Source organism: Eublepharis macularius, chromosome 5 (genome assembly GCF_028583425.1).
Source record: "Eublepharis macularius isolate TG4126 chromosome 5, MPM_Emac_v1.0, whole genome shotgun sequence".
Taxonomy (NCBI): Eukaryota; Metazoa; Chordata; class Lepidosauria; order Squamata; family Eublepharidae; genus Eublepharis; species Eublepharis macularius.
Genome location: NC_072794.1, coordinates 168,186,119 through 168,209,170, shown reverse-complemented (window position 1 = coordinate 168,209,170; position 23,052 = coordinate 168,186,119). Strand labels below are relative to the sequence as shown.

Below are 23,052 nucleotides of genomic sequence, written 5' to 3'. Positions count from 1 at the left end.
CAGGGGTGGCTTGCCCGCTTCATGTCAGAGCCCACTCCACGCGGTCCCAAGCATCCTCTTCGGCACTCCTCAGGGGGGTGCCCCTGGTTAACATTTGTAAAGCAGCCACATGGTCCTCTGCAGACACCTTTGTCAGGCATTACGCCGTTGATGTCAATGCGGAGCAGGATGTATCTGTGGCCAAGGCTGTCTTACACTCCCTTTTTTCCTGAGGGAGTTTTGGAATGCCTTTCTTGGCGTACCTGCTGGGTACCCTTGAGTGAAAGTGTGTATATATATGTACCTGGGGGTGTGTATATATGTAAATATTGAGTATTTATGTGTCCTTACACCGTTTTTTACATAGATGTATATATGCATATCTATTTATTGTTGTTCTTGTTTGTTCAATAAAATTGTGTTGGATTTCACCCCCGCCTTCCTTATTGTGTGAAGCTTGGTACACTCCCATGTGTGGAGGCACAGAAGAACGAAGATGAAAACAGGGTTAACATACCTGTAACTTATGTTCATCGAGTTCTTCTGTGCTGACACACAACCCTCCCTCCTACCCCGCTGTGAACTCCAATGCACGGTAATGTGATGGCTGTAACAGAAATTGGTGTTTTTAAGGTGTTATGGCTGGAGTGTGTTGGTCAAGCGGCGGCAAGGGAGAACTGAGGGAAGGGGCCGTTGGTCGCTGGAGGATCACGTGACCGTTTGGGCGGGAAAACGGTCGCTGAGGCGCGCGACAAACGGCCCCTTCGGAGCCATGGAAGCTCTAGAAAATTCTCCGGCGGCTGGCCTGCGCCTGCGCAGTCCCCATGTGTGTCAGCACAGAAGAACTCGATGAACATAAGTTACAGGTATGTTAACCCTGTTTTCTTTCAGTTTATACAGGAATAAACTAGAAAGAAGCCTTTGTCAAAGCAGCTTTGGGTAGCATGGTGCTGCAACTGAGTCTTTGAGCAGGTGGTGGCAGGCAGGCAGATGGGGAGACCTTCCCACCCACCTAGGAATGATTCACTGCTTTTGGACATCCCACTCCCAGCTGCCTCTGTTCATTGGGAAAGAAAGAAAACTTGGGTATGCTCTGAATTTCCATTCTGACCTAATAGTGGGAAAACAAGCAGACTGTCCCAACAATTTGTAATTAATTTATTCCAGGTCACTTACTAGTGCTCTTAGGATCCCGTGGGGTTGCCTGTTTTTAGTGTCTCCTCGGAATCTCTTATTCCTCCTTAACTTTGTCTGTTCTTGTCTTGACCCTGAGAGCCCCAGCTACTGTTCCCAAGCGCTGAGGCTACAGCCACTTGAGACCCCCTAACAGCCTTGTGAGGAATCTGGTCTTTAATTTTGAGACTTTTCAGCCTCTGGGTTCATTTCTGGGAGTGTTATGTGCAATCAAGTTGCTTCCGACCTACGGCGACCCTATGAATGAAAGACCTCCAAAACATCCCATCATTAACAGACTTGCTCAGATCCTGCAAACTGGAGGACGTGGCTTCTTTTATTGAGTCCAGCCATCTCATTTTAGGTCTTGCTCTTTTCCTACTGCCTTCCACTTTTCCTAGCATTATTGACTTTTCCAGAGAATCTTGTCTTCTCATGATGTGACCGAAGTACAGTAGCCTCAAATTCAGGCTTGATTCAATCTAGTACCCACTTATTTGTCTTTTTGGCTGTCCATAGTATCCGCAAAACTCTCCTCCAGCACCACATTTCAAATGAATCCATTTTCTTCCTGTCAGCTTTCTTCAGGGTCCAACTTTCACATCCATACATAGTAATGGGGAATACCATAGTTTGGATTATCTTGATCTTGGTCCCCAGAGAGACGTCTTTATCTTTAAGGATCTTACAGGCACACATTCAGTCAGTAACTCTTGACACCAGAAGTAGAATATATTTTGTTTATTAAGTTCAGATAAGGAAGAGTGTATGCAGGGCAAGAACCACTCTATTAAAGCGCAGAGCAATAGGCAATGAAAATAGTAACAGCTGGATGCAGGTGCAGTTAATTAAGAGGCCTGTTCATTCCTTTCTCAGGGAGCCAGACCAAAACCAGGCCTGTGGAAACTTACAGACCTGAACTAACGTTATTCAGACAGGCAAGCCATGCAGATTATGAGGCTGGTCTGGACAGTTCTGTGTGCCAGCAAGGTTGCTGTTAGGGTCAGTGCTTTCTTAAGAGTCCGTACAAGTTCCAAGAGGCTGTCCTGGCTGTCTGCTATTGGAAGCTTTTCAAGCCTTGCTTTCAGAGAGGAATACAGGAGCTAACTTGTTCCTGATTGCCATTCATTCATTCATTCATCCATCCATAGTCCACCATTCTCCTTGAGACTCAAGGGAGATGACAGTGCAGATCAGTACAACGGATAGCTGGGGCAGCCAATACACAGTATAACAGGGTTTGGACTGCAGAAACCTGAAAACAAACGAAATTCTGGTACAGACTGAAATAATGCTGAAGCAAAGAAAAGGAATTAAAACTTGACATGCTAAATGATGCAGAAATTACTTAGTAGGAACATACTAAAAGCACCAAACAATATACAGTAGTATAATCTACAGCCCCTAATCTACAGTCCCTATCTTTCATCAAAGCATCTTTCTGAGTTATTTCCTGACACTACAGCCCCTCCTGTGTGTGTTAAAAAAAAGAAGAAGCCCTCCTGAATAATTCAGTTTTGCAAGGTTTGTGGAAAGCCAGGAGAGTGGGAACCTTCCTAACCTCAAATTTCTCCATGTCCAATGTTCTTTGCTGCCGAAGACCCGGGGGAAACTGCAGTCAAGCACAGGCCCTGCTCCTCTCTGCTTGAAAAAGTTAGCCCTTGCTTCTGCTAGCCATTGCTACTTCCTGTAATTTTCCACCTTCCTCTCTTCCCCTCCCCTTCTTCTGGGGGCAATCTCCCAGTGAGGGAGACATGATGCCTTTCCTGCATTTTCTGCCACAGCCACAGAGGCCACACCACTTTTTATAACTGCTGGGTGCCAAATGTGGCAGCTCTCCAACCCTGGCAGTCTGTCCAGTGTGAGTTCCATTCTCCTGGCAGCATAGGTGCCTCAGGCTCCTGCGGTATCTCTTCCAGGGAACTGATCAGCCCATCCATTTTTGAATGGACACTCCAGAAGATTGGAGATGCAAAGGAGAAGGCCGTTCTAGTGGCGATGCGGAACTCAAGACACCTTCCCCACTGCTGCCTCAGTCCCAGCCCTCCATTCAGGCTCCCTTAAGCCTTTTGTGTTTGTGTTTTCAAGGGTGCCTGTCTGCCCATCAGGCTTATGGGGTGGCTTAGCATGACTTCGTCGATTTGAAAAAAGAAATTCCTCCCTTTAGTCTGAAGATTCCAGGCGTTCTTCCATTCCAGTAAAATAGCTTCCTGAAAGGTCCTCCTTCAGACCATGTCAGCTTACTGCTGCCCGTGCAGTCCTGCCTTGCCAAAGTTCAATTTTTTCCCCACGTTCATAAATTTCTAAAACATTCAGAGCGGCTATTCCAATCAGTTCTCAGTTTCCTCAGCTAGAGCCTCGGCTCCATCGCGCAAGCCTGAGCATCCCTTCTGTAGACATTTCTAGAGATGTAAAATTTCCAGAAATGTTGAAGCCATTGAAAATGGAAATATAGGCGACGTTTCATAATCCTCTCAAACATAAAATTAATTTATTCTGTTTTAACACAATACAATGAACCATTCCCAAAGTGTTCTGCTTCCCATACACAGAATTTGATTTCCCCAACTAAAACAAAATCTCCCTTTCTCCAGCTTTTTTTGTTTTTAAATTAAATGCAACATGGCCTTGAAGATTGCAACTTAAAGTAGGAGTGGCCGGGGTTGCTTAACCATGACCCTCCCATGATTTTGCTACTCAAAATCCTCCATCTGCAGAGAAAAAGATAAACAGTGCCATATCATTCTACAAAGCAGTGGGAAAGTAGGATCTGGGAGACCCAGGTTCAAATCCCCACTCTGCCTCGGAAGTTTGCTGGGTGACTTTGAGCCAGGCATATCCTCTCAGCCTAACTTACCTCACTGGGTTGTTGGGAAGATAAAATGGAGGACCGGAGAACAAAGTTAAGTTGCTTTGCGTTCCCCTTGGAGAGAAAAGCAGGGTATAAATGAACTAGATAAATAATAAGCAATTGTAAACAAGGAGAAAGTAGCCTCGCTGCTCCTGTCATCACGTAAAGCTGCCTTCCGCTGAGCCAGACCCTTGGTCTGGTCTACTCTCACCGGCAGCATCTCTCCAGGCCGGGTCTCCGAAAAGTATTTTTATATTGGCTACTAACTGATCCTTTTAACTGGCGATGCCGGGAATTAAAGCGAGGACCTTCTATATGCAAATCAGATGCTCTACCACTGAGAACAGCCTCTTCCTGTTCCCTGTCATAGCCACCGCAGCATTTTAGGAAGCTCAGACATTTGTTGGGAGGGAATTGCACAATTCCATGTGGTATAAGCCTCAGTTTGTGCGTTGGGATTCATTCTGTTAGATTTTTGCAATGCCTGTTCCTGAGCTGCTGTAGCACAGTGGTTAAGTGGTTTGGCTGTGAATCAGCGCTCTACTGGTTTGAATCCCACTCCTGCCATGAGCTCAGTAGGTGGCCTTGGGCCAGCCGCTCCTCTCAGCCTCAGCTGTATTGTAGGTATAATAACACTAACTTGTTCACTGCTCTGAGTGAGGCACTAATCTGTCTAGAAGAGTGGTATATAAGCGCAGTTGTTGTAGTTGTAGTTGTAGTTGTTGTTGTTATCTCATGAAAACAAGCCAGACCTAGCTATGTACAAGCTTGAGAGAGGAGAGGCTCTGTGCTTGGTACAGATGTCTTATAAATTGAATTTTTCTGACTTCTAGGAAATGGGGGGCTATATTTCATTGAACACCCTGGCCTGGAACAACTTTGCTCAATTATATTTTGGCATTGCAATTTCTTCCGTTTTCAGGGTTCTCTATGTTTGTGCGTCCTCATCACAAGAAGCAATTCAGGCAGGTGTGCCAAGACCTGACTGGAGTGAGTTTCCCTGAAGACAGCAAGGAGCGTCTGTTGCCAGCCCTGGAGCATCACTTCTCTGGTTCTGGGGGTTCATGTTCCACTGCAGAAGAGAGTGGCAGTCTGGGTGTAGCTTCCGCCCCAACCCCAGGTTTGAGATTCTTGTTTTGCTAGTATTTACAATGTTCAAGACGGCCCAAAAATGTTGGGGTGATGGAGACCTCTCTCACTCTCCTTCTCCCTCCCTCCCTCCCTCTCTCTGTGTTTCTGTGTGTGTGTGTGAGAGAGAGAGAGAGAGAGACAATTGGAAGTAGATGTATTGTCGAAGGCTTTCACGGCCGGAGAACAATGGTTGTTGTGGGTTTTCCGGGCTGTATTGCCGTGGTCTTGGCATTGTAGTTCCTGACGTTTCGCCGGCAGCTGTGGCTGGCATCTTCAGAGGTGTGGCACCAAAAGACAGAGATCTCTCAGTGTCACACTAGCAGTGTCACACTGAGAGATCTCTGTCTTTTGGTGCTACACCTCTGAAGATGCCAGCCACAGCTGCTGGCGAAACGTCAGGAACTACAATGCCAAGACCACGGCAATACAGCCCGGAAAACCCACAACAACCAATTGGAAGTAGGCTTACACCCTGGGTATTGTCTGTTGCTGTAGATATGCTCATACTAGGTGGTTTCTGCATCATTTAATATGTCATGTTAAATTACTTACCTTTTGTTTCAGCAGTGTTTCATCTCTCTATTTGGAATTACGCTTGTTTTCAAAGTTCCTCAATCTATACGTTATGTTGTTTATTGAATGTCCCAGCTGTTGATCATATTGATTTACACTATGTAATCTGCCTTGAGTCTCAGTGAGAAAGGTGGACTATAAATAAACAACACAAGAATTATCCTGCTATATAAAAGGTTAAGCGTATTCAAGCCAACTCACTTCCTACCCTGGAGCACCACCAGAGGGCGCTGCTGTGGAGGGAGGCCCAGATGAGGCAGCTGGACCTCCAGAGAGCGTGCCACAGTGGGAGGCTCAGGCCGGGAGAAGAAGCAGAGCAGGGGGCAATGCCCACCTCCCACATTCACCCAGCTGGGATCAGGAGTAGAGCAGGTGGCAATACCTGCCCCCCCAACCTTCATCCAGCAATCAGTGACAGAGGAGGAGGGAATGCCCGCCTGCCCGCCCTCCCCTTTCTAGAGCCCGTTGTTCTTTTTTCCTACAACGGGTTTTGTTGCTAGTCAATAATAAAACAGTCTGGGTGCATAAAACAATAGTCAGCATCCTAAAATGATATTCATAAAACTTTCCCCAAGCTGGAAACAGACTATAAAAACAGCTGTTAAAAGATAGAACCCCTCAGTTTACACCTGTACAACTCTGTAATTTGAGCAAATGAAAGACTTCAAGGTGTGGTCAGGAATCAGATTCATGGTCTTCAGGCACAGCTCATTCTTTCTTCAAAGTATGTTTTTAAAAGAAATCATTTAAACTCTTGTAAAGCTACAAACAGACTGTTAGAGAGTTAACTGGAGAGAAGCATGCAAACAGCTTTTCTTCCAGTAGTGTCTAGTGAGCATGCAGGTTTTTTGTCTCAGTATTTGCTGCAGTCAACTTGGCTTTACATTTTTCTTGGGACAATGAAGCTTGTTTAGCCGGAGGCAAAAGTGCAGTTGTTATCACTGGCTTTTATAGCTCCACTGTTGTGCACAGCACTTTACAGAGTACAAGAAGAGGAGCTTACACAAGCTGAAATTTGACTTTAGGAAGGCACGAGTGGGACGTGGAGTTGGGGATAAAGAGGGGAAGAATACCCTCTTTCCAGACATGTGTCTGTAGAGTGCCATCAAGTCACAGCTAAATTATGGTGACCACACAGGGTTTTCAAGGCAAGAGCCATTCAGAGGCAGTTTGTCATTACCTGCCTCTGTGTAGCAACCCAGGCTTCCTTGCTGGTCTCCCATCCAATGCTAACCAGGACTGACCCTACTTAGCTTCCAAGATCTGAAGAGATCAGGCTAACCTGGGCCATTTAGGCCTTGCCATCTGGGCATCCTTGTATACATTAAAATAGCTTTGTGAGCGTCCCTGGGGCTGAGAAGAGGTATTGCAACAGTATGCCACATTTTATTGTGAATTCCTACTGCTACCTGGGAAAATTGGTCACATGAATATCCATTCCATCTCCTTCTCTTGTCCCACCATTAACAGAGTACATGAGTGGGATACATAAAACCTTCGGGAATTTGTTAACCTGTAGGGGGCAAGGACATTTGCTCAGATAACTGTACCCACTTCTGCTGATGCTGAGGCAAGCCAGATTCTCTTCTTCACGCAGGACAAAACTGGCGGCTGTGGCAGTCACCAAGGTTTGCTTCTTTGACATCCAAGACCTGAGAGAGAGAGTTCCCACTCTTGTGTCCTAGATGTGAAAAACAGTGGGTGCTGCCTTTTGCTGCGCTGCATGCCATTTTGTGAAACTATCATCCACAGGGACTTCCAAGGATGGGAAACCAGGAAGAATACAGAGTACGATTCTGTCCTTCTGCCACAGCCAAGCAAGCCATCTTAAACCTCAAAAAAGAGAGGCAGAGCACTCCCAAAGCACAAGTGATCTTCCAGCGCTCTCTACAGATCCTCTGTTGGGTGAGTATAGATTGGGGTGAGTAGACACACAGCCCTTCAGACAGGCTCCTTTTGCAGGCTTAGTGGTGTGTGTGTGTGTTGGGGGGGTAATCTTTGTGAGTCGCCTGTGGGTCAAATCTTACTTTCACAGAGGCCATGCTTCCTGAGAAGCGACCCTCCTGTTGATTTATGTGCAGGAAGCTAAAATCTGATGAACAACAGGAAATGGCTTTGTAGTTCACGGCAAGTTTTGCTTCTTTGGAGGCTTCCCGTGGTTCATGTACAAGGCCTTGGCACGGGACAGGAGGGGAAATGCAGGCAGTTTGTTTGGTTTCACCTTTCTACTCTATATATAATCTTAAAACAATTTCAGAAATACTGGGTTGAATCCTCGGGCTCCGTAAGCGGAAAGCGCTTGCAGTGGCAGATGCGTTTCCCCCTTCCCATGGCCGCCTTCTGCGAATCCTTGAAAATGCAGTGCAGGAGTGCATTTTGGAGTGCATCACCTGACCAAGGAGCTTGGAAAGACAGTGCATTTTGGAAACAGAAAAGCCACTAAGCACCAGAGTGGGGTGGGGAGGGGGGTGTTACAAAATCACCCCTTGATCGGTTGAATTTCTTCGTCCAGATTTTCTGTTGGCATGAGGTGGGGGCTGTTTCACCATCTTCCCTCTCCTTGTTGCAGCCCCACAGTAGCTTTTTGTCTGTGGGGGTCCTGTGACCTTTAACTGTAACTTTGAGGGGGGCCACAGAAGGCTGCAGTGAGAAGGAGGGGACAGATCCTGTACTTCAAGCGCCTTCCTCAGACTGCCATAGGATCCAGTGCAATGTATTTGATGTGTTATATGGATAAATAAGAACTCCTTTACAAAACAGTCACGTAGTTCAGAACTGTCTGGCACCTGCTCAGCTGCAGCTCCTCACAAGGAGGAAACGCGTCTGTAATTGACTCGCATCTTTCGATTGTGGTGTGTTAGGCCAAAAACGAAACAGCTCCTATTGCTGCATGATACATTTTTGTGGGGCATACCGTATTGTTCAAAATTGTCAGCAGTGAGGTGCTTTCGCTAAAAAGACAATGACTTTTCATTCACCTTGTTATTAAAGAGTTGGCCAGGCTTATCAGATCCAGTCCACTCTTCAAGACTTAAGGATCTAATATTATTCTTAAGGGATCTAGAAGTCTTTCGTGGCCAGGATGGTGTTATGCAATGTGAAATCTTCAGGAGCAAAACTCTGGCCCTTGTTGCTGAGGTGCCTTCTTGACAATCTGCCACCTCTGGGCTGCAGTCCAGCATTCTGTGGGTGATCCGAAATCATCATATCAGGAACAAGCTAAACTGGATGTTGACAAGCCACATTTCTTTATTCATACATGTGGCCCATTCATGCGTAATATGGGGATGGAGTAAGGGGTCTTGTTTTGATACACACAGGGGCACGCAGTACTTTTCTCCCAGCCCAGCTCACTTCTGCTGTGTTGAGCTACTTTGGGCAAACAAATGTAGGGAAGTAAGATGGGGAGGGCAACATCACACAAGCATACCTATCTTTTTCATATTAAAATGGGACATCTCAGTTTTCTACATCAATGGACAAACACGGCAATACAGCCCGGAAGACCACGGCAATACAGCCCGGAAAACCCCCAACAACCATCGTTCTCCGGCCGTGAAAGCCTTCGACAATACAATGGACAAACAGTTGACTAAAACAGTGTAGTTTGCCCCATCACAAACTGTCTGTTGTCACTAGCCTGAGAGAATTTTTTCCACTTCCTGGAAAAGTCAGCAAGTTCCTTCTTCTGTTTTATTAACTGCTTTTCCTTCACTGGACCACAGAGACATTATTCTAAGAATAGTTAAGAGTCCAGTAGCACCTTTAAGACTAACCAAACTTGATTGTAGCATAAGCTTTCAAGAACCACAGTTCTCTTACGCAACAATAAAGTTTGGTTAGTCTTAAAGGTGCTACTGGACTCTTTACTATTTTGCGACTACAGACTAACACAGCGAACTCCTCTGGATCTGTTACTCTAAGGGTGTCCAAACAATCTGTCAGCAGCTGGCTACTGCACAGCAGTGTTTCCCTTACGTTTGAAAATTCTGTGCATGGTACACATTTATTTTAAAAGCATTACAGAATTACCTCTGTGTGCCTGCCGTAATCAGATTTACCTCTGATTTCCTGGAAGGGGTGTTATGACAGGAAATCCCTTTTGATTCCAAAGAACTGGAATTGTCATATGCGAGAACTACGCTTAGAAGATCATTTCCAGAGTGGTAGCTGTGTCAGCCTCTTGCAGCAGACATAATCTATACAGACTTAGGGCAACTTAGAGAACTAGCAGGTTTTTAATTCAAACATAGGGTTTTGTAGAATAGTGCCCAATTTGATGCTTGTGAACCGGCAAATACTCATGCATTGGAGGAAGGGAGCTCTAGGCTAGCATAAAAACTTGTTCTTTAAGGTGCGTTCTCTGTAGTGGCCTCCACCTTATGGAACAGCTTACCTGAAGAGGTCAGGAAAGCTCCTACTCCCCTTGCTTTCAGCAAGCGATGCAAATCTGAATTATTCAAGAGGGCTTTTTACTCAAATGGGGCTATACTGTAAGGAAGTGGTCTCACAGAGATATATTAGTAAAAGCATAGGAATTACAGACTTTACTTATATGTACTGTCTGTTTCTATAAATATGATCCTACTGGGTCTTTTATGTTGTTTAATATGTCAGTCTTAGAACTGCTTATGCTCTGTTTAGCATTTCCTCAACTCTGTATTAGATTCCTGCTAGTTTTAAAGCGTTGTAAATCTGCATTTATATACCCAGTTGCATTGTTTATTGAAATATCTTTGAAACCGAATGTACTGACTCGCACCGTATAATCCGTAGCGAGAAAGGCAGACTATAAATAATGTAAATTAATTCATTAATAAGGTGCCACAAGATGACTGCATATTTTTTCGTGGAAGAGTAGTGGTTTCTGAGGGACTCTGGTGTATTAGGAGCAGGTTTTTCCATCAATCCACAGTATCATGTATGGAATATTTTAAGATTTCCCCCCCCCTCCCTTCACCCCCAGCTGCTCACCCAACATAGTTGTCCTAACACAGTGACTGGAAGCAGTTTTCCATCATCTCTGTATGAATGTCTAAATGAAGATCGAGTGTCTTTGTACAGTGGAAACCTAGGAGCAAATGCAAAACCTAGGTTTAAATGCAAATGCCTAGGTTCAGAGGCTGAGGCGGTTTGTTTTTGACTTCATTTATACCCTTTCTCCCCAGAAGAAACCCAAGTAGGTTTACATGGTTCTCCTCTCCATTTTATCCTCACAACAACTGTACGATGTTAATTAAGCTTGCATTACGTATCTAGCCCAAGGTCACCAAGCAAACACCCACAGCAGCGTGGGGATCCGAACCTGGGTCTCCTAGATCATAGTCTGACACTCTAACCACCGCACCGCACTGGCTGTCTATTAATGTGCATGCTGATGTGGCACATGGTTTTTTGTTTTAATATCACTGTTCAATGCCCTTGGCAGGCTCCTCCAAGTGTGAGACACTAAAGAAGACACCGAGCACAGTCTCTCCTCCAGTCCACTCCAAAACATCACGGAACAAAACAGATGGAGGTTCCGGCAGGGTACGAGTGCCAACGAACTCAGACATTCCAGTCGTCTCACCAATAAGTAGTAGGTATATATAAATCCAGTAGAAGAGCTTTCTTCCAGAGAAAGGGTAATAACATAATAATAACATTCCATTTGTATGCCACCCTTCAGGACAACTTAACGCCCACTCAGAGTGGTTTACAAAGTGTGATATTATTATCTTCATGACAATCACCCTGTGAGGTGGGTGGGGTTGAGAGAGCTCCAAGAAGCTGTGACTGACCCAAGGTCACCCAGCTGGCTTCGAGTGGAGTGGGGAATTAAACCCAGCTCTCCAGATTAGAGTCCTGCTGCTCTTAACCACTACACTAAACTGGATACTTCAGCTGCAGAGCTGATGTTGGGGGTTGGCCTTTTCAGGCCTCTGCCGATGCTCTGAGCACCCTGAGAGTGGCCACTGGCACCAGGAGCAGCAGGTCCCACCACCGCCCTGTCCTCTCTGATGATGTGGATCGTGCCCTCTTTCCTTCGCTGCACTGCAGCTTCTCTTTCTCCCCATCCATGATCAAGGGAGGGAGGGAGCAGGTGGCAGGTGCCTTCCTGCTATGCCCATCTGAGTGGGTAACCATGCAATTGGAAGGGCAGAGGAAGAGCCACCATTGCAGGCAAGTAATGGAGAGTGAGTGGCACTGGAAGGCCTCACCAAAACCTGGTGCTGACCCTACTCATCTGCACAGGAGATAATGAGCACCACAGCTCAGTGATGGAGAACGTGGTTTGCATGGCTAGCTTTCCAACTCAGCCTCCAGTATCTCCAGTTTAAAGGCACTTTGATAGCAGGGCTGGAGAAAAACTTTCTCTGCCTCTGGCCTTGGATTGCTACTAGCAGTCTGAGTCAAGCCCAGTGAGCTGGATGGGCTAATAAACTGACTCAGGGTGTGGCAGCTTCCTACGTTCAGCTATACATCAAGAGACAATGAAAAGAGGGTGCTTCCTTTCTTTTTGTATATCAAACATATTCCGTGGGGGTTTTTTTGCATTCCCTGTGACCAGCTGCTTGAGATTAGTGCTTAAGTCTACCTGGTGATTACCCTACTTTTGTGAAAGAGATGCACTTGAGGGCAATCCTAAACAGAATTACTCCAATCTAAACCCATTGAGATCAGCAGGCTTAGACCGGTGTAACTCTGCTTGGGACTGCACTGTAAGCCTCACAAAACAAGCTACGTGCTGTGGAGCTGAACTACAGAAAGGGTTTTTAGAGCCAAAGATTCTCAGGGCTCTCTCTCTCTCAATTTTCCATATTAGGAGGATTCCAGTGTGTTAGATGCAAATCAGAGTGTGATGTATCTTTTCGGTGTCAACTATGTGGCTTCTTTTGTTGCCAAACATGCTGGAAGAAAGTCCTCAAGGTTGGCTTCCTTTTTGTAGTTTTGCTTTTTTTTCTGTTCTCAGGACTGTCTTGACTTAATGATGACTCTGTATTTTACCAGTTTTGCCGTTTATGGCTGAGCAGGATGCTTGTGGTAATGGAGCTGTGCCCTACTAATCAGGACTTTGAACTTGAATAGTTTAAAATTTCCTCTTGCCTGCTTTTATCCTGGTTTGGAATGTATTGATTGAGCTTCCATGTAATACAAATGAACGTTAGTGATTTATGCAGTAGGTCATACAAAAAACAGCACATTTTTTTTCAGGTTACATTTTAAAAACAAATGTATTTTCCGAAGAACAAAGATTTTTACGTCTGCTGGTTTCCAAGGAAATATCCCATTCAGTGGGCCAGCCAGTCCGGGTGAAGTGCTGTCACCTGCTTGCCTCCCATGACGGCTCCCCTCACCCACCCTTCTGCTTCATGCTGGGGGTGGGGGGAGCTCCTAGTCCCTTGCCTGCCTGCAGCTCTGCTTAAGCCAGTTGAAGGCCCAACCACCCATGATGTTTTCCAACCACTCTAGTACTCCCTTCCCCACGGATGGCACAGCCACTGCAGCAAGCAGCATTTTGAAGACCCACGGGTGCCTGTGATTCAGCTCAGCGACTGCAGTGTGGAGGGAGGAGGGGCACCTTCCGTCTCCATATTGTTTTCTCAAGCCAAACCAGACCCTTGCAGACCTTTTAAATGCCATTCCCCACAGCTGCTGTGGAGAAAAGCTTCCGGGAAACCCAAATGTGGCTTGTTGGAAAACGTAGTAAGTAGTTTGGACTGGAGAATGCAGTAAAAAGGGCTAGTCGTGGTGAAACACATTACCATTTTTTTCCATGAAACTTGCTGGCGGCATTCTTGGACAAACTTTCTAAGCCTTCCCTTGGGAATCTGACTACATAATTATGTGAGAATTTAGAAGGTCTGATGAAGGCACAAAATACGTTGCACATCTGCCTGAATTTCAGACACGAAAATGTGTGCTGCGGATCGTCACATTACCAGATTTCTAAGAATTTGTGGATATAGTAGTGATTCATTCCTAGCCCTCGAGACTCCCATGAATAGGCTGGGCCACAGAATCGTGGAATTCCATCACACATGAGGGGAATGGTGTCTTTCATGACTTTTAGTTACAGCTGTAAGGTGTGTCTTGAGGAATAAAATTACACCGCCAATAAAAGCCAATCAAAAACAACAAAAATAGCAGCATTTAATCAAAGTAGTAGACTGTAAAGGGCAGCTATAATACAACATGAAAGGTTCCGTATAACAGCCCATCTCTCTGGTTCCTGTTGATGAAACTGCGGGGGCCGCTCTGTCCTGTGGCCCTCATAACTGTGTGACCGTGCTGGCCCTGTGAGAAGAAGAAAGGCTGAAAGTGTGCGTTGGTTCCAGGGTCACCCAGCGAGCTTTGTGGCACTGGGATTTGAACCCAGTCTCCCAGATCACAGGAACCACACCACACCAGCACTCTTTTAGTCCCTTCATCCGAAATGTTGGTGGGGGGGGTCGCTCTTTATGAAGGCATGCCAGGTGACAGAATACCATTCCATACATTATGGCACCGTGATGTCATCTTATAACCTAATGAAATCTGGTGGTGTCTATGGAAGCCTCGGAGCCACTATATCGGTGACGGGCATGACCGCAAGAGCCAGAAACATAGGAGAGGCAGAGGAGTAACATGTGAGAGGAACTGGGAAATCAGTATGATGGACCAAATGCATTCTGTAGGCAGCTCAAATGTGCAGGAATTAAGAAAATGGTGTCATAGGGGTTCCCACAGAACCCCTATGAGGACGGGTGGTTTGAAGATTCCACTGGAACTGGTTTTAGGGTTCTGGGAGTGTTTCCACATAGGGTAAAATAGGACCAGTAGCCTGAGGAGGGGGGTGTTTGGGGGCAGACAGGTACGATCAGAAGAGCAGAGCTGCGGTGGATACTGAACATGGCAAAGCTTTTCCCAGAAACAGCCATTCTGTCCCAGTTAAGGTGAAATTAGGCATCGTTCTACTTCTCAGCTGACATTCGTGTTTTGCTGTAGTGGAGGACAGAAGCTGCTTGCTGACTTGATGCAGAGACAGAAGAAAAGCTGGTCCTCACAACTGGCACTTGGGTGGAGGGGATATGGACCAAAATGAAAGCAGCTTGGCAACGCAGCCATCTGGTCATGTGATCCAGGGAACCAATGGCATGGTACCCTGCATCATTGATTCGATACATTTTTATTCCCTCCCTTCCTTCCTTCGAGTTCAGAGCAGTATACGTGGTTATCCCCTCCTTTTGTCCTTGCAACAACTCTGCGAAGTAGGTAAGGGTGAGAGTGTGATTTGCCTTGAGCCATTCAGCGAGTGTCATGTGAACAGAGACTGAAACCCTTTTCTCCAGGCATGATCCAGTCGCTGCAAAATAGTGGTTCTCTATGATCAATGTAAACTTCCTATTCTTTTATCTGACTAGCTCTTCCCAGGTGGGGACTAAATGCTGCTCGTTCTCTGTCTGTTTAGCCTACCTGAACTCCCTCTCTGGATCTGACTCAGTGCTACCATCTCTGCTTTGCCGTTGACTTCACTTTGCTTGGGTTGCAACCACCTGGAATTGTCCTACTCCATTCCTTCCCCATTTCAGTTCCCGTTCTCCTGAAACTGGCTGCCCTTAAGACCTAACAACTTCAAATGTATTTAGCTGCTTTATGTTTTTCACTTACAGGAAGCATTTAATGGTAGGACAGTGTATAAAATCTGTATGTTATTTGTGGCACATGTTGGTCAATAGGGTAGGTGTTATCCTTTTTACATTGCAGAGGTGCTTTCCACGTAGGTATCAAGTGCTTCTCCCAAGTATATGGGTGTTTCCACACAAGTTCTTTGCCCCAAGTTCAGTGCTTCGGGGAAATGAGGTTTTTTTCCTGCTTTCTCAAAACATCCTGGTGCATTCCTCCGCCTCCCCAGGGTTTCCCTTGCTTTTTTCCAATCTTTCTCAAACCTGCTTTGATAAAGATTCCAGCAAAGCCTTGGTGGCCCCATGTGGATGAAAAGGTTCAAAGTTATCTGATCCTGCCCACACAGCAGCCATTTCTACCACTGTAACCATTTCTTCTCCCTGCTGCAGAGGGTTTTTAATTTTTAAATCAGCAATAGCATTATATCAATTTATCATTATATTAAAACATACAGCAGGTCCTCTGAATTCTCAGCTTTCTTTACAAAAACAAAGCAAGTCTCTCGCCCCTTTCTTTGGGCCCATATATGGGGGGAAACGCCCTGACCTGGATAGCCCAGGTGAGCCTGATCTCGTCAGATCTCAGAAGCTAAGCAGGGTTGGCCTTGGTTAGTAGTTGGATGGGAGACCTCCAACAAAGACCAGGGTTGCAGAGGCAGGAAATGGCAGACCACTTCTGTTAGACTCTTGCCGTGAAAACCCCACCAGGGGTAGCCATAAGTCAGTGATGACTTGAGGGCACTCTCCACCACCATGGGAGGAAAACATATCTCTGTAACCAGATGAGCTAGAGACTTGCTTTTTCTTTTAATAGCTGAGAACTCAGAGAATCTGATGCATATTTTGGTATAACAGTATATTGATATATTGCTATTAAATCACTGATTTTTTTACCCAAAAAAACTACCAGGGAAACCTGCTTTGCGGAAGTGCTGTTCCAGTGCAGCAGTAGGGAAACTACACAAGCCTGTCCCCGTGTGGAAAACACCTCTGTTACCTTTTGTAATCATCACAATACAACAGGGCAGAAAGGCCAACAAGACAAAAGGCAGCTCTGAGCACGCCAGGAGGTTTAGCCATGTAATTGGTATGTTCCTTGATGCTCAAGGATGTCATTTAAACATTACTAGCAGGAGATGCAACACCAGGGAGACTAGTTGTCTCTTCCCATAACCCCATAATCAGTAGTGTCTGTAATGCCTCCAGAGTGTTTTTGCTTCCTCCTTTCTATCACTAGACTTGCACAAAGGAACCAGGAACCTAGAAGTCTAGCTGTTATCTGGACTTGGGTTTTTTCCCTCGATTGTTTGCGAGTTTTGCATTTCCTCTTTGCTCGCTTATATTTCTAGTAAGCACTTTTATGGGAATTGTTTGCCCTGGGTTTATATTAGCTGGGGGGAAAGCTACCCTGGAATTCCTGGCTTTAAGCAAAACGAAAAGCCACCTTGTGCCCAAAGACTTCTTTCTGGTTTCGCTGCAATGGATTCTGGCTTTAAGCAGATTCCAGACCCTTTGTGACTCTAAGCAAACACTTGGAAACGGATTGGCGGCTTTTGCTGAAATGTCAGGAACGGTGTCAGAGAGGAACGTGCAACAGCTTCCAAGAGCTGAGTGAGGAAGTCTTTGGTGCCCACCCAGGTCTTCATCCTTATGCCGTGATCACATTTTCCTAGATCCTTTCCTTACATGCAGCATCTCCAACTCCATCCTTTGAAAGCAGAACAAACTAAGATAGATAACGCAATGCAAACAGAAATGTCAAAAGCCAGTGTATGTTTTTCTGTTACCTTTTCAAAACTCTCCTCTACCCGCTCCCCTTCTCCAGGTGGCCAAGAAGTGTCCAGAATGCCAAGCTAATACCAAGAGAAGACATTTAACCTTGTCTTACTGGTCAGACCTCCAGTGAGAGAGACGGACAGTGAAAAGGGTTGCCTGCTTAACAAGGCAAAAACTTGCCCACGAAAAAGAACCAAACAAGCTTCCTTTTGCTTTCCTGACAACTCCACCTCTTCATGCCATCCTTCTGTTTGCTGAAGTTCATTGATCAAAGGAGATTTTCCTGTTGCACAGAACAATCTGGAAGAGAAGCGCCTCTGGTCTGAGGATATAATTATGCCAATCTTTTTAAAAATCCAAGCCGTTTTGTAGCTTTCAGTTGTTTACGCCAGCTGTAGACAACGGGCTGCTTTTGTGTTCTCATTCTCCGCAAGTGATTTTTTTTTTTACTCTATTAAGAAAATGAAGACGTATAATGTGCAGTGTAATATTGAAATATATGAATAAATAGATTTATTTTGTATTTATAGCGTGATTCTCATGTGTTAATGTTGATAATGATGCTGCATTCTTGAACATGCTGACTAAAATATTTCCCACAGCTTAGGCTCAAGCCACAGTGCTAACTACAATTTTCATTCCAGCTGGATAGCAAAAATATTGATCAAAACTTCATACCTGTCATGGTCTTTGCCCTTCAATGAGGAAAGTATCTTTGGTGAGTTGGTTGTTGTGGGTTTTCCGGGCTGTATTGCCGTGGTCTTGGCATTGTAGTTCCTGACGTTTCGCCAGCAGCTGTGGCTGGCATCTTCAGAAGATGCCAGCCACAGCTGCTGGCGAAACGTCAGGAACTACAATGCCAAGACCACGGCAATACAGCCCGGAAAACCCACAACAACCATCGTTCTCCGGCCGTGAAAGCCTTCGACAATATATCTTTGGTGAGACTTGGCCTGGGAAGTCACATTCAATTCTAGGAATAAGGAAGCAGTTTTGGGGGGTTGTTTGTTTGTTTGTTTATGGTCATTTTGAAACAGAAACCAATGTACTTGCGGGCAGGAGGAATGCCTGAATGAATGGATAAGGATGTTAGAGCTAAGCTACAAGTGACGCCTTACACAGGTTGGACACTTGTCAGCTTCCCTCAAGTTTTGATGGGAAATGTAGGCGTCCTGGTCTTACAGCTGTAATGGAGAGCCAAGCTGCAAGACCAGGACACCTACATTTCCCATCAAAACTTGAGGGAAGCTGACAAGTGTCCAACCTGTGTCAGGCATCACTTGTAGCTTGGCTCTGAGTTGATGTCCTCTTACAGAAAAGATGAGCTCTGAGGGAGGGAGGAGCGGATTAGCAATGTTTAAATTTGTTATGTGGAAGAGGAAGAGTGATGTGGAGATCCCAGGCAGCAAAAAGGAGTATGTCACGGGTTTGTGTTGCAAGGCTGAGTTTCAGAGGGCAATCCTGTCGGTTGCAGCCAAAAGCAACAAAAAAATCTGGCGGCGCCTTGAAGACTTGAATTCACTGCACAAGCTGTCATGAATCAGAAACTCCTTCCTCAAGTGCATGAACGGCTAAGCTCACTCACTTTTCACCGAACTGATACGCACTTGCGTGCGAGTGCATGCACACTCATACAAACAGAAGGTTGGCTTTTAAGGCAGGTAATAACTTTGGAAATCAAGAAGGCTGCATTTTAAAAATATCCAGTGTAAAATATGAAGCCTCTTTTTTAAAACACACACACACACACCAAAAACCAGACATTTCCAGTTTATCTGCAGAATTTTTTCCCCCAAAATTGTATTGCTTCCAGAAAGCTTCAGTTTTAAGAATGACCAAGCAAACAGTTTTAGAACAGCAATATGTTTAGAGATGCTTGTCAAGTAATATGGAACCGGAGATGTTGCCAGTCAGGTCACCTGCTCTTGAGTGTGCCTCTTAGATGATTTTCTGTGCTGGTAAAATGTCTTAGGACATCCCTGCCTAGCAAGCATCTCTGCTGCCTTCTCTGCTTATTTGTGTATTTCTTTTTATTAATATATATATAGGAGACCAACATGAGCCATTTCTGGTTATTGTAAGGAGACAAATAGGAAGATTATTACTGTACATGGTGTTTTATGGAGCATAAGAGGTAGATCCCTGCTCCAAGGAGATTACAGTCTAGAATTTTATCTATGAAATATGTCAAGTCGGGGGGGGGGTGTGAAGTAGGAAAATATGCCTGCATTTCTGCTGCATGTATTTCAATTTAGTTTCGATTAACAATGGGAATTAAGGGTTTGTGCCCAAAGTGGCATGGGTAAGTGGGGTTTTGAGGAAAGATTTGTAAATAGTGGCATATAGGTGTCGTGGAAGACAGTTTCTAAGGTCTAATGTTATCTAGTGAGAAAGGGTAAAATGTTTGAGGAGACAGGAGATTTCTGAAAGGGCAAGTCTGCTAGAAATGCAATAATGAAGGTCACGGGGGGCGGATTTATTAGGATATGACGAGACTGGTGTCACAGCTATGCAGGGCTCTAAAGTTCATAATAATAATAACATTCGATTTACATACCGCCCTTCAGGACAACTTAATGCCCACTCAGAGCGGTTTACAAAGTATGCCATTATCCCCACAACAAAATACCCTGTGAGGTGGGTGGGGCTGAGAGAGCTCCAGAGAGCTGTGACTAGCCCAAGGTCACCCATCTGGTTTCAAGCAAGGGAGTGGGGAATCAAACCTGGTACTCCAGATTAGAGTCCCGCACTCTTGGCCACTACACCAAACTGGCTCTCATGAGTTTCTACTGGATCTGGAAGCTAGAGCAGGGATTTAATTACAAATGTCAAAGGGTTAAAACCTAGCAAAATGAAATATTTTGGCTGCAAAATGCTCGATAGAAATGATGGGGGGCCTGAGGTGCAACCACGGAAGGCCAGAGAGGGAGGAAGTTGTAATAGTCCAGGCAGGAGATGGCCAGAATGTGACGTTGAATTTGTGCGGAAATGTAATTTCCAGCAATATAAAGAAAGAAGAAACATGACTTGGCAATGGACATATGGGAAGGAAATGAAGGCTTTACTGGAAAGAAGAAGAAAACCCATTCTTTGGCCTGTTAAGCCTATGGCAGTGATGAGACACACATGTGGAAATTTCAGGCAATTGAAAAGTAGGTAATTAGGGGTGCGACAAGATGCGTCAGATTTTAGGGAATTGGGATTGGGCGCACACCTAACCCTTGAATCATCACGTCTGTCATATGGTGATATGCCAAAGGCAAATTCCAAAAACAATAAAACCGTCACCAACTAACTAAATATAAAATTAACACTTCACTAAAGACACTTATGAAAACTATGCAAAAGTACAAAGGGAAATATCCAGGCAAGTACGGCAGCATTCCAATTCAGTCACCAGCAGGGGGCAGCCATTGTACAAGGGACGGCCTGCTGGAACTCGCCCCCCCCCCCCCCCCGCTGTGCACGGAGGATATGGATATTAATTCAGCCACTGGAGACATATTTTTCACATGAAAACCTCCAGGCGTTTAGGACAGGTCATATTTCTGGTTTAACGTACAAATATGGCGAGTCATTTGATGATGGGTGAGTGACCTTTGTTCTTTCCCAGTCATGCAAGTGAAAACATTTCATGAATTAAAATATTCCAGAGTCCGGAGGGTAAGTGACTGTACTTCTTAAGATCATTTGTTGCTCTTGAAATTCTTCAGGACTCTGGAATGAAAATCCGACCAGCTGCCTTTCTTTTAATTCCAGTAGATTAGCTGTGTTAGTCTGTAGTCGCAAAAGCGTGTAGTAGCACCTTTAAGACTAACCAACTTTTTTGTAGCATAAGCTACAGTTCCCTGATGAGAACTGTGGTTCTCGAAAGCTTATTCTACCGAAAAATTGGTTAGTCTTAAAGGTTCTACTGGACTCCTTACTATTTTTCTTTTAATTAACATCAAAATGACAGACACGCTCCAAATAAGGCGATGTATCAAAGACTTCTGTTGTAGTGAGAATAGTTCTGAATCTGGACCGAGGCATAGGGAAATATCCTCAAGAGCGAACACTTGTGATGGAGCTAGGACTTAAGCAGCAGGGGAGGGGCGCTGCTGTATCAAGAACAGCTAGACAATCAAAACCTCAAGCACATTAGACTGTACTCCTAAGTAGGGTTGCCAGCTCCAAGTTGGGAAATTCCTGGAGCTCTGGGGGGTGAAACCTGGAGAAAGTGGGGTTTGGGGAGGGAAAGGACCTCAGCATGGCATAATTCCATAGAGTCCACCCCCCAAAGTAGCCATTCTCCCTCTGAGGCGGAGGACATCTTGGGTGATTCCCACCATCCAATCAGGGAGGCAGGAACTAACTTCCTTCCTCTTCCTGTCTAGCCTGTGGGACCACCCTCTCTCTTCAGTTCTGTTCCTGCCTCCAGGGAGAGCAGTTCTTCAGCAGACTAGCTCTGCTGCCTTTTTTCTCTCTATCTCTTATCTTTCTTCTTCCTCAAACCATTCTTTACCTTACTGCTTACTTACTTCATTACCTTACTCTCCTCCCATTTCCTCTTCTTTTACTCCTCTTGCCAAAGAAAGAAAAGAAGAGGACGAGATGGTCTCTAGAGAGTCATCGGACTCTGAGGAAAGCTCCATGGAGGAGAATATGGGCTGTTCCCACGGAGAGCCATCCTTCCGGCGGCAGGAACAGGCCCAGCCAGCACCAGCATGCCTCTGAGGCTGTATGGGTTCCCTGGCAAGGAGAATATGGGCTGTTCCCATGGAGTGCCGTCCTACCGATGGCGAGAACAGGCCCAGCCAGCACCAGCATGCCTCTGAGGCTGTATGGGTTCCCCAGCAAGGAAATGGCCTTGGAAGAGACGCAGGCCTCTCAACAGCTCCATCTTCCACAGAGGGAGCTTGTTAAAACAGCGTGCCTCAGCCAGCCAGCTGAGAACAGCGCCACCCGGTGGAGCTCAATTTTGGCGGGAAACAACGCAACGCGCTTGCCAATCTCCTGGCAGGAGAGACACGGCTGAAACAATCCAGGCAGTCCCTGGCTGTTCCCATGGAGTCGTTCTGCCGGCCGTGGGAACAGACCTTGTTGGCGCCGACAAGCCCTCGAGGGCGGCCCAGCTCCCCGATGCACAAGCGGCAGAGTCTGAAGACAGGCCAAAAAGAGAGAGAGAGAGCTCCAGCTGACAAGCCCAGGAGGGCTACATAAATGTTCCCCCGAGCGTGTTATACCTCCAGCAATTATTCCTGTCAGCAATTAGACTGACTATGAGGGAGGAAATCCTGTCACTTTGCCAGTTAGAAGCACCTTGGCCCTATAAAGATTCCAGAAATCTCCTCAGCCCTGGCACCATGTGAATGTGCCCATGCCAATCTCCTGGCTGGAGATTTTTACAGCAGGCCTTTCCCTTTTAGATTTAGCCCTGCTTTTACAACAGGATCTAGCCCTGCCTTTCCCTGTCAGATGGGTAATGTATAAAGGGCGCAAATTTGCCAGTGTCTTTGAACCTTTTAACTCTTAAGACTAACCAGGAGGGAGGAAATAGTGGTGTGGTATCTGCCTCCTCCTCCCTCCATGAGTAAGGCTGTAGCTCTGTAGAAGAGCTTCTGCTTTTTATGCAAAGGATCCAGGTTTGTTCCCCATTAACTCCAGTTTAAAAGATTAGGTAGATGAGGAGAAAAACCTCTTCCTGAGACCCTGGTGACCTGCTGCCAGTCTGAGGAGATAACACTGACAGAACACTTATTCTGAGTCAGAATAAGGCAGTTTGTAATGTTTATCAGTCAGGGATCCCCACGGAGCAGGGGGATCGCCCTCAGATAGAGTCTGTAATGACAAGGAGAAGGATGAATTCCTTCAGATGTGGAAGAGGAGAAAATATCCCTACCAGAACAGTCGGCCTAGCTGTCTGAATCTGAGGTCTACCAGTAT

At 45.6% G+C, this 23,052-nt stretch overlaps 1 protein-coding gene across 1 annotated transcript in view; it reads left to right on the top strand.

Annotated features, from left to right (window-relative positions):
* Window positions 1-17,650, top strand: part of RTEL1 (regulator of telomere elongation helicase 1) — a 144,729-nt gene extending 127,079 nt beyond the window's left edge. Inside the window, exons 33-37 of the mRNA XM_054980610.1 lie at window positions 4,926-5,123; window positions 7,460-7,612; window positions 11,136-11,285; window positions 12,513-12,616; window positions 17,177-17,650. Of these exons, the coding sequence (XP_054836585.1) occupies window positions 4,926-5,123; window positions 7,460-7,612; window positions 11,136-11,285; window positions 12,513-12,616; window positions 17,177-17,257 (686 nt within the window). The 3' untranslated portion in view covers window positions 17,258-17,650. The remainder of the gene's footprint in view (window positions 1-4,925; window positions 5,124-7,459; window positions 7,613-11,135; window positions 11,286-12,512; window positions 12,617-17,176) is intronic.
* Window positions 17,651-23,052: the final 5,402 nt, after the last annotated feature.